The sequence below is a fragment of the Saimiri boliviensis genome, chromosome 1, assembly GCF_048565385.1.
Source record: "Saimiri boliviensis isolate mSaiBol1 chromosome 1, mSaiBol1.pri, whole genome shotgun sequence".
Lineage (NCBI taxonomy): Eukaryota > Metazoa > Chordata > Mammalia > Primates > Cebidae > Saimiri > Saimiri boliviensis.
In genome coordinates, this window is record NC_133449.1 from 50,040,870 (window position 1) to 50,052,230 (window position 11,361).

General features: G+C 52.2%; 1 protein-coding gene across 4 annotated transcripts in view; it reads right to left on the bottom strand.

Annotated features, from left to right (window-relative positions):
* Positions 1 to 10,054: 10,054 nt before the first annotated feature.
* PAX8 (paired box 8) overlaps positions 10,055 to 11,361 on the bottom strand; it is a 62,063-nt gene continuing 60,756 nt past the window's right edge. For all 4 annotated transcript variants that reach the window (XM_010330347.3, XM_003942511.4, XM_039474654.2 and 1 more), the window contains one exon: positions 10,055 to 11,297. In XM_010330347.3, coding sequence (XP_010328649.1) covers positions 11,221 to 11,297 — 77 coding nt within the window. In that variant the 3' untranslated portion in view covers positions 10,055 to 11,220. The remainder of the gene's footprint in view (positions 11,298 to 11,361) is intronic.

Consider the following 11,361-nt stretch of genomic DNA (forward strand, 5'->3'; position numbering starts at 1 on the left):
ATCTTGCCCTGGTGGCCAGGCCCTTGAGTGGGACTGCCGGGAATTGAGTCCAGCTGTGGCTTTTCTAGTCATCTGACCGTGGCCAGTTAGCCTCTTATGTTCTGTTTGTTTCTCTATAAAATGGGGATAATAACACTACTTATGTCGTAAGGTCCTCGTGAAGATTAAGTGAAATTATGCACGTAAACATCTCAGAACAATGCTGGGCACAGAAGGAACGCTTGTGAGGTTAGCTATTAATTCATAGCCTCACCAGACTTACCCCACGTCCACTCCCCTCCTCCTCTGGGCTCTGGCTTAGGTTCTGCCCTCAAGCATGCCATCCTGTATGGATGCTGGGTCTCTGCACTTGGCTATGCCTTGGCCCACAAGTAACAAATCTTAGCTCATGAGCTTTAGCAGTAAAGGACTTTGAATGGCTCCAATAATTGAATCATCTGTGTCCCGGTAAGGTGAGGCTTCATTTAGGGGTCCACTCTGATCAAAGGCCCCTTTTCTCCCCTGTTCTTCTGGGGCTCCATCTTGCAGGCTTATGAGTAGGAGCAACCCTCATGCTGCCAAGATGGCCCCAGGAGCTCCCAAGATCCCTTTTCTTGGTGCATGTCTAGTAGAAAGTGACTCTGTTTCCTGGAAGCTTCGATCTCCAATTAGGAATAGTCTCCTGGAGCAGCCTGCCTTGAGCCATGCGCCCATATCTGAGACAGTCACTAGGGCCAGGGGTTTAAGGCGATCAGAGCCCACGTCTGGAAAGGATGAGAGTGAAACCAGTACCATCCAGAGCATAGGGATTAGCTGCGGAGAAATTCTGATTACTAGGACAGGCTAGGAGGAATGGATGATGGGGAGAACACCAGCTAATATGCAGATGCCCTTTCCTCCAGGAGGCCTTCCCTGAATCTTCCTCCTTCAGTTTCTATCACATCAAACTCTGTAACTCTCCTCTCCCCTCCTCTTCATTTCTTTTTTGCCTCTCTGCTTCCAGAGCAACATAAACTCCCCATGGGAGTTGATGATTTCCACTGCTCCCCCAGGGCCTGGTATCTAGAGTCGAAAGAAGGCACATCTCAAAACTATCTCCTGGTTCTTTTTCTACTCTCTCGCATATTCTTTTTCTGCCTTTCCTGCTACTCCCTCTTGCTCTTCCCACCCCTGAACTCTGTAGCCTCAAAGATCTTACCTGGCTGACTACTAGGCTTTCAAAACAGTTTCTGGAAGAAGTCTCTAAATCTGAGCCTTCACCTCTCAACTCTGTTCTGAATTTCAGACCTGGAATTCTAACTGTCCACGATACATGACTCCTCAATACATCTTCCTGGAAATTACAAATGACCATACGGTACAGGTGTTACTTATTACCTGTAAGAGCACACTTGGTGTCATCTCTTGGAAACTCTCCTGACTCCCCCGTTTCTGTGAGTGATTCTGCCGTGGCTTGGGTTCATCCACTGCTTTGAAGGATCACACACTAGGGTACATATGGAGATTTGAGCTGGACGGTTGAAACTTTGTCTCATGATCAGGGTAGAATCCTTTGGTTTTCTGATTTCTTTGTCCTCCTCTGTGGTGTGACACAGGCTCAGGAAGTGGTACACAGACAGCGAAGCAATGCTTTCCCTGTGCAGGGTTGCTGACTGTCTTGCCTGCCTCTCCTGGCCTTCCCCCAACTCCATGTACACATTCACTGCCCTGGCTCTGAGTTGGACCCAGCTAGAAGTCATAACTTTGGTTACTCGTATTTCCTCTGAGCCTCTAGTCATGGCCATGGACTAATCTGTGGAAGAAAACCCACCTGAAAGAAATCCCAGTGCTGAAGAAAGGACTGAAACATACAGTATTTCTTTGCTCAAGAGAGTGTGGGTTTCAGCTCTCCCACTGAGAGCCAGTGTGCGTGCCCACCTTGGCTCTCCTGCAGGAGACGGCCCAGGGAAGCTGAGCGTGAATTTACTGCAGTGTTTTTGAGGACATTATCCATGCTAGTCTTTTATCTGGGCTGAGGTGGGTAATTTTCCTTAGAGCCAAGTACTAGAAAAAGTGCCTCTTCTCCCAAGAGCTGGTACATCGCCCTCTTGTGAACGAGAGCCATGTACGTGACCACTAAGGGACTGAGGGCCAATTCCAGATCAACCTTGCAGCCGCCTAGGGCCCGCTATACCACCCATGACATACTTTCTGTGGTCTGATGCTTTATTTTTTATTGTATTTTACTAATTTATGGCATGCATATCATATGAGCTGTCTCAAATCCTCCCCGGAACAAGGTGAGGAATATATTAATATTTAAAATAAAATAAACAAAATGTCAGTGTGTGTGTGTCTTAGGCTGGAAATTCCTTAAGGGCAGGGACCATGTCTGTTTATATAGTACCTGGCACAGTGTCAAATTGAGGCTTAACAAATGAATTTTGATGAAGAGCAGAAAGAAGCTGCAGAGATTTAGGCCTCATTCTCCCACTGATAGCCAGACCCTATTTGCCAAGGGTCCCCTTCCTCATGCCTGGCAAATCCTTACCCGACTCTTGACCATACAGGCTCACTCCCCACAGTCTGCCTGGTCCTCACCCAACCTCATGCTCCCTTACAAGCGCAGCCACGCCCACACCTGCTCAGAGGTTCACCCCAAACACCGAGCCCACCCTTTCACCCACTGTCCCTACCGCTCTGTACGCCCATCCCACGGTGGGCAGCCAAACGTGATGCTAGGAAATGCCACTGGCATTCCAGGCGTTTGAGGTGCTGTCCCCACACGTGCCTTGGCCCAGTGGGGGCCTCCAGCCAGGCAGGGACCTGGCAGAGGGAGGGAGAGGATAAGCCGCTTCGAAACTCCAGATGCAGCAGTTAAAAAGAGGACAGAGGCAATGATCCTTCAAATTGCCACATCTGTATAATCTGCCTTTTATTTTCTGCTTCATGAAGTTTTATTTCCTATTATTTATTCACCTCCCCGCCCTCCCCTCCCCCGCCTTCGCTCCTCCTTAGCAAGCGACATGCTCAGATGGGCCCTGAGCCTTGGCCTGGGTCTGGGCCCACCCCCATCCCCTCCCCGAGGCTGGCTGTTGGGAGGAGGCACCTGCTCCCCGCTTCTCTGATTCCCTCTCCTCTACTTTCCCTCCCTTCCTTGGGACATTTGGGTACTGCATCCCCCCATCATTGTGTTTCAGCCTCTTTAGTCGCCTCCCTCCGTCTTCCAAGTAGAGCTCTGAGCAAATGTGCATAGATCATGGGGATCATAGAGATGAGGCCTGTCCTTAAAGCCTGGATCACCGTCACCTCCCCCAGCCGTCCGTCCTAGAACTCACAGCCAGGTGATGTCCCTGCCCTTCTCCTTTCCTCTGCTTGTCATTTCCCACACTCTCCACCCTGGACCCTTCTCTCCCTTTTCTAGTCCTCTGATCTGTGGTTGGGGAGCTGGGCTGGCCCACTTTGGGTGCAGGGAGCTATCAAGATGGGAAGGAAAGAGCCAGCCAGCTGTGCAGGGAGGGGCAGCCTGTGGTCTGTCTTCAGGCCCTGGGCACTCACTGCCTCCTTCCCCACCCAGGTGTAAGAACAAAGAAGTATTTCCGAGAGAGGCCCAGGCCTTGGTCCTAAGCGTGCGGTCCGGTTGGCTAGGTTTGGGGCAAGACTGGAAGAGGGTGGTTGGAATGGGGTGACAGGGTATTTGGTAAAGGATGCTGATGATATTTTGTTTTTTCCTCACCTAGCACCGCCTTACTCTTCCCAGTCACAGAAGCACAGGAGGCCAGGGGAGCAGACATTTCCAGGAAGACAGGTAGGACTTTAGGCTTGAGGGTTAGAGTTTACAGTTGGTGTTCCTCATGGCTGCTTCTTGGAGAAGACAGTGATGCCAGACAGAGGCCTGGGATGACCCTGAGGGACTTTGCAAATACTATCTGAAACTCAACAGTATTTTGTATTTTTTATATGCAACTGTCTTCTGATCTCCACATTCCCACTTTGCCCTATAGTCCTGTACAAGTCTCATTTCTAAGCTGTTCTTTTTTTTCCCCATAGGAGTTGGGAGCCCTTTTGGACTCATCTTATTTTCTCCTGTTGCCTACCAAAGGGAAACGGTCCTAGCAGGTGGTTCATGAAAGGCTTCTGAATGAATGAATGTATCAGCTAATGTGAGGGCTACAGCAGAATCCTCATGCCCCAGCCTGTACTAACTGTGGCTAGTGGACTCTCCTCCGGTTTCTGCCCCATCCTGGAATTTTTTGGAAGCCTGGCTTTAGCTCGGCAAGCTGAGTCAGGACCCAAGCTCCCATCAGGGTGGGTGGGGCACTAGAAGCCGCCCCATCCCCACCCTAAACACAGGGCAGATTCCAAATATGGAAATACTGTGTTTGCCTGATGGAAAATTACTGGGGAAATTTGGGAGAAAGAGGGCTTCATACCTAAACCAGTCAAATGAGGCCCTCAATGCTTTTCACTGACCTGGGTCACTACTGCGTCACAGTGTTAACCTGGACATTTTTCTGGCCCAAGCCATGCATTTGACAGTTGAGGTAAGTGAGCAGACTCCTGGGGTCACCAGCAGGGAAGGGACAGAAATCCGGTCACAACCCTGCATTCCAGGGGGCTCTGTTAGCAACACCTCTCAGCCAATCTCTCCCAGGGGGAAAACAAAGGCAATGACCAGGGTCCATGTTATCATCATATGATAACTAGCAAACCTTACGTTTTTTATTTATTTATTTATTTATTTTGAGACAGGGTCTTGCTCTGTTGCCCAGATTGGAATGCAATGGCATGATCTCGGCTCACTGCAACCTCTGCCTCCTGAGTTCAAGCCATTCTCCTGCCTCAGCCCTGTGAGTAGCTGGGATTACAGGCATGCGCCACCATGCCCAGCTGCTTTTCGCATTTTTAGTAGAGGAGGGGTTTCGCCATGTTGGCTAGGCTGGCCTTGAACACTTGACCTTAGGTGATCTGCTGGCCTTGGCTTCCCACAGTGCATGAGCCACTGTGCCCAGCCACTAACAAACTTTAATAACAACAACCAGTTCGGCCCCTAGAATAACAGAGCAGACCCTTTCCCCCTTCGTCAGTTTCTAGAGAAGAAATGGCTACACTTTGCAGATAAACACTTCCATTGTCTTCATGACCACAAGCGCTCCTTGCAGCAGCCCTTGTCCCTCCCTTCTTCTTCCTCCTTGTCTCTTTCTCTTCCTTGTTTTCCTTTGCTGGGGGAAATGAGTTTCCATTCTGACCAAGATCATCTGTTTTAAGGACACTTTCTTTCCTGCTGCAGTTAAGTCTTCTGGGTGCTCTCGTCTCCCCAGAGGGATGGATATATGTGACGTTACCAATGTTACCCACGGCTGGGGGCCTCCCCACTGGGTCCCGTTAGGAGGTGAGGACAGGGGAATGATGTGACCTTGGTGGGAAGCTGCGAGGGCCTGGACTGTGAGTTCCCAATCTGTGCTCCCAGCAAGGCCTGTGGTTGGCAGTGAAGCTTGCTACCAGGGACCCCATCTCCACCATAAAAAGCAAACAAACATAAAACAAACAAAAAGACGGTATTTATAAATGAACTTGTCTCTCACTGGGGCGGCTCTGGGCTTTGGGCAGTAGGCGGGTAAGCCTGCACCCGCATGGTTATGTGCAGAGCAGGAGCTGGGGTTCCTGAAACGGAGGCAAGGTGGCTTGCCTGGGGGAGGTGCCCTGGCCCCGGAGAAGGCAGAAGAGAGTCTGATGGGAAGAAGATCACGGAGGAGGAGGGGAAGTGGTGGGGGGGGGGTCTCAGAGGGGTGGAGGAGGGAGGCTCGGTGGGGGGGTGTTGGCTTCATGCTGTTACTAGTTTGATTTATCCCTAATGAGTTCTCAGCACATGGCTGCTCCCGGCTCACTCCAGGGGCCAGCCGGCCCGCCCCGACTCCGCAGCAACAGCCGCAGCTCGCTCAGAAAAGAGCCAATTTCCACACTGCACAGTCCGCTTCACTCAGGGGGAAATCACATTTCCCCGAGAGAGCCGCAGGCAGCGCTTCCCTCCACAGCCTGGCCGGCTGCCACCGGGCACAGATGCCAAGGAGCTGGGTCCCTCACCTCCCCTTCTCTCCCCACCCAAAGCCCCTCTTGCTGCCTTCCAGGAGGCCTGAGCTCCTCCATCGTGGGCCTTAGCCCCTGCTGTTTCTCAAGGGTAGGAGAAAGGGCGAGGTCAGGGGAAGGAGAGCCCGATCTGCCCTGCCTGCCTTCTCCAGCTTCTTCCAGGAAGGAGAACCAGGCCCCCTCCTTCTGTGTGAAGGGCATGAAGATGTGGGGATGGGGTTGGTGATGGTGGTGTGTGCCTATGAGAGTGGGGACTCACGGGGACAGGTGTCTGCCACCCAGGAGGTAATGACCTCCAGCGTCCATGTCCCAGTGGCCCCCAAAGAGTCACAGGAGCTATAGACAATAATGAGAAGAGTAAGAAGCCAAGGAGAGGGCCATGGGGAGAGGAGGAAGGGGAGAGGGAGACTTGTGGGGGTGAAGGGGAGAGGGAGCTGGAGAGAGGGAGGAGAGATGCTTCCTGGCATTTCCTGAGCACGGTCAGGGACCCCAAGCTCTCCCCAACATTCCCTTGCTCTTGCCCTCATTCATAGCCCTGGAGACACAAATGTCTCTCAAACAGGAGGGAAAGGAATAATTGCTATAGACTCAGCAGAAACGGAAAAAGACTAGAAAACTAAAAGAAATTAACAAAGGAAGGAGATAGAGTGAGAGAGAGGGAGTTTCCTCCATGAAAACCACAGTCACGGTGGCTGGGGTCACTTGGTGTCGAAGGTAGCACAGCAGCCTGGGCAGAGGAGTCACCAGCTCCTTTATGGAACATGGAAATGCTTTATGACCCTAAAGGTTAGAGAGGGGCTGCCAAAGGGTACCCTGAAGGGAGATTTAGGGCCAAGGATGGAGGGAGGTCTGAGATCAGCCCGGCACAGCTCTGCCTGGCCCCAGTGTTTCTTCTGTTGAGCTCTGGGCCTTGTGTCCAGTCAGGCTTTGCAGGGGGGGGCAGCAGAAGTCACTGTGCCCTAATTAGCCAAATGACTTCCGGCCCTCCCTGCAAAGCAAAGGGTGTCTGAGGTCTCTCAGAAGCCTGGTCATGCCCAGATATCTGAGGCCTGACAATAGGATGCAGATCAGGCCTTGGATTAGGGGTGGGGGCTGTGGTCTCTGCTCCTCTGCTGACTGACTGAATGATCTTGAAAAAGTCAAGTTATCTTTTGGTCTCTGATTCCCCAAGTGCAAAACAAAAAGGGGCCAATGTTCAGAATCAGAGATGTAAATAGATGTGAATCGGCTTCTTATGGAGAAGGAAACTAAGCCTGAGTGGAGAGTTATTATCACTTCTGAGGCTGAGGCAGGGCAGCGCTGTTAAGCTGTGGGTGCAGGAGCTGCCTGGGAGGGAGCTCAGTCCTGCCCCCCAACCTCCCTGTCCCCTGATTGACCAGGCGGATGCTGATGCCCAGGCCCAGTAATGATGACATTGAAGTCTGCAGTCCCCTTCCTCTGGTGCCCACTCCCAAAGGACAAGAAAGTGTGAATTATCTTAAAGATGCCTCATGTTGATATGAATGGGAAAGGTGCGTGTATTCTGGGTGATGGAAGAGGGTGGATGGTGAGGACAGGCGGGGGTGGGGAGATCTTAGCAAGGGCCTCAGACTCTCTGTCTTTCTGAGACTCTTTGGAGGCCGCTCCTTCCATTTCCAGTTGATTTCACTACCTCCTCTTGCCTGAAGTTGTCCTCAGGGTTGAGTGTGCGTTTGGCACATACAGGGCAGAAGATATATGTTTCTTAGTCACAACTCATGGCAGGAATGTTAAGGAAGTGAGAGAAGGTGCAACAAGGGAAGGGGTTGGAACCGGCCTGGGAGCTGGCTTGTAGGTGAGGACTCCAGTTCCGCTGACTCTAACCCTGGAACTTTGTGGTAGAGAGTACAGGGTCACAGCAATTCTGCCCATCTGGTGGGACCCGAGCAGGGTTCCAGCTGTCCCCTCTCCTAGGAAGAAACCCACTGCCCTGCCCAGGTTGGTTGGTCCACATGAATGTCCTGCAAGCTCCTAGCCCCCTGGGCTGGCTTGCCTGTGCTAGAACCTGAGGAGGAGGAGGAGTGAAGGTAATGGACCGGGGAGACGTTCAGGGCAAACTGCCTGGGCAGCTCAGGTGGTCTCTCTACATGAGCAGTAAAGGGAACATTCCAGGGGGAAGGGATGGGACCTTAGTGCCCTCAATGCCTCAGGAACGTTTTGGGTCCATGCCTCATCCCCAGCTCTCCTACCAATACACATACTACTCCCAGAGGGCCCCTGACTCCCTTGCACCACAAAGCAACCCCCTTCACCTGCGACCACCCACAGATGCCGGCCTCACTCCTCCAGGTGAAAGTGGCTCCTCAGCCAAACCACAAAAGCCCCTATGCATCCTCCCTGTCCTTGTCACACCCTTCTTCATTGTGTCACCCCATGTGCCAGCCTGATTCCTCCCAACACCACCCCAAATGCTGGGGCACTTTGAATTGTCTTTCGCCCAATATATAAATGACCCTGTTTTCTGAGCCCCAAAAAGGGAACCATGGTTTGACCATGGGCAGAATATTGGCTAGGTACTAGCCAAGGCCTACTGCATGGGGCCATATCCCACAGTCACCCAACACTCACTCCAAGTAGAGCATCCTGGCAAGTCCAGCTCACCTCAGGGAAAGAAGGGTGAGTTTTAAACCACAGTCACCTTAGCCAAAGCACAGCCCAAGCTCCTTTGTTGGTTGTGAGCTGGACAGTGTCTGCCTGGGGTACAGTGTGTCACCAGAGGGGCTGTGGCTGCGGATGCAGGGGATGGCTCTGCAGGCTCACTGAGATGCTGTACATCTCAAAGTGATTCTTGGGTAGGGAGTACTCGGGATCCCAGAGGTTTGAGGTCAGGAAGACTCTCAGATATTACAGATTGGGAGTCTCACTGCTGAGGGAAGTCCTGCCATTGAAAAAACAGCCGCATCTCAGATCCCCTCCGAAGACATGGATTTTCTTCCTGGTCCCCCTCCCATGCCATCCTGCATCCCTAACCTCTCTCTGGGAGGCCTAAGGAGGTAAGATCTCTGCCTCCCAGCCTCTGTTCTCACAGCCCTGGAGTCCCTGGGCCCCTTCCACCTGACTCAACCCCAGTGTTGTCTGTCCAGCCCTCCACATTCACCTGGGCATGCCAGCTGTAAGTCCCTGCCCCCTTGTTCCAGATGGGTCCCACATGGCGAGGGTCCATGTGAACACCAGATAGCTCCTTGGAGCACAGAGCCCAAGCTCTCACATTGCATTTCCCAAGTTTCCTGGAGGGGGCTGTCCTAAAGTCCTAAATCTCAACAGCCTCCCTCACCGTGTCCGGGCCCCACCACACTGTACCTCTCCATTCAGTCAGGTCAAATCTTTAGCAAATCAAAAGAAATGAAATCCCCAGTGGCAACTCCAGAATCTCCCTTGGGTCTAGAACTCTTTGGTGCCCCTGATGACTCTGGGGGTTTGGGTAAAAGTGCTGGACTTAGAGTAAGAGGACTTGGTTGAACCTACTTACTTCTCATCTTGGGCAAGTCATTTCACTTTTTTCAAAGCGTCAGTTTCCTCAGTTTGTAAAATGAGGCTGTATGTAAAACAGGGCTAATTTCAACTTAACTCATATGAAGCCCTCTATACTGTGCCTGGCACACAGGAGAGCCCCGTCTTCTCTCTCCCTTCAGAGCTGTTTATGCAGGCTCTAGATATGGCTATTCCCGGATCCTTCACCAATCCACCCTGCTGATTGTCTGGTTTCTTGTTAATAACAACAGCAACTTTTTGTGGGGAGTCTATGATCGGCTTGACACCGTGCCCTCTTTGCATTTACTGAGTGTTGAAGAACTTGGGATGAGTGAGGCACCCCGTGTTCAACATCAGTTAAAGGCAGAGGGAGAAGGCCAAGCCAGAGCTCTGGGGCATTAGATGATCCCCTCCAACCCACGGCCCCAAAGTGACTTTGTCGACTACTCAGCTCTGATGTTCTTGGGAGAAAGCCCGGCCCTGAGGTGTCTCCTTTCCCAGCCAACCCCAAAGCCTGAGATGAAGAGCAATGGTTTATTGAGTCATGTGGCAATGGCAGGTTGTCTTTAAAAACGAAAGAAGCATCAAGGAGAGAAGCCCCACGTGGCAGAGAGACATTTCAGAAGCCAAAGTCTGAGGGTGGAAAGAAGGAAGCTTGACCCAAACAAAGTTTCATTTACAGTATATACAGTCAGGCCTTGGGGGCAGGAGCTGCCGGAGAGCAGAAAGGGACCCTCTATTGCTGGCTTCAGGGGGTGCCTCGGGTCTCTTCAGTAGCTGGTGGGCGTGAGCTGCAGGAAGCCCTCTTGGCTTGGCAGGAGCTGTTGGGATGGGGAGCGGGTTCCCTGCAATTCTGCCTTGCTCTGCCCTGGGTGCAGCTGCACACCACACCTCACCTCCCAGGGGCCCAGGCCCTGTGGAATGTCTGTTTTAAGCTGCCTGGGGCTGGTGTGGCTGATGGCAACTGCCAAGGGGATGCCCCACTGCTGGAGGACCTGGGGTGGGGCTGTACATTCACAGCAGCAGGCAAAAGAGGTCAGCTGACAGCCTGGTGGAATTTCTGAGGGACTCGCCTCAGCTCTCAGCCCATGCCCGAGAGGGAGGCGTAGAAAGAGCCAAGCAAGTGGAGTGGATAAGGAGGACAGCCAGAGCCTCAGTGTGAAGCAGGCAGGAGGCTGAGGGAGGTGACTCCCCGGGTGGCGGGTTAGGAGAGCCTCGGCTCCAGGCTGTGCCTTGTGGGCTGGAGGGAAGTGCTTACAGTCCATAATTGCTAGAGTTGTGTTATTAATGGAGCCACGGAGGTGCCCTGTGCACTCCTTGGGACCAGGCAGAAGCCATTTGCCATTCCCCCAGGTGCCTCGGCTATTCCTTCTTCTCTCCTTTGGTGGGTACCGGCTGGCTAGGGGCTACATTTCTTCTTCAATGTTGTCCGTTTCAGCATGGCATGGTTCTCTTTCCCTGGGACTCCTGCCCTTCATTAAGGAGTCTTGGAGGACAGTTTGGCCTTCTTCAAGGTCATCCTGTCTTTCACGGTTCATTAAATTAACCACATAGGGAGTGTGCCGCAATGCTGGATTTGTGGTTATTTTTCATGTAATAAATAAAGATTCCTTTGTGTGACTCTCTGGGGCCTGTCCCAGGCCGAGTCCTCCTGTTGCTCAGTCGCTCCCACTGTCCCCATGGCAACTACAGATGGTCAAAGGCCGTGGCAGTGGTGGGTGGCGCGCTCGGCCTCGATGTGGAACTGTAATAATATGGGGAACCTGGACACATTAAAAAAAAAATAACAACAACACTGCCGGTCAGAAAGGAAAATTGCACCATAGC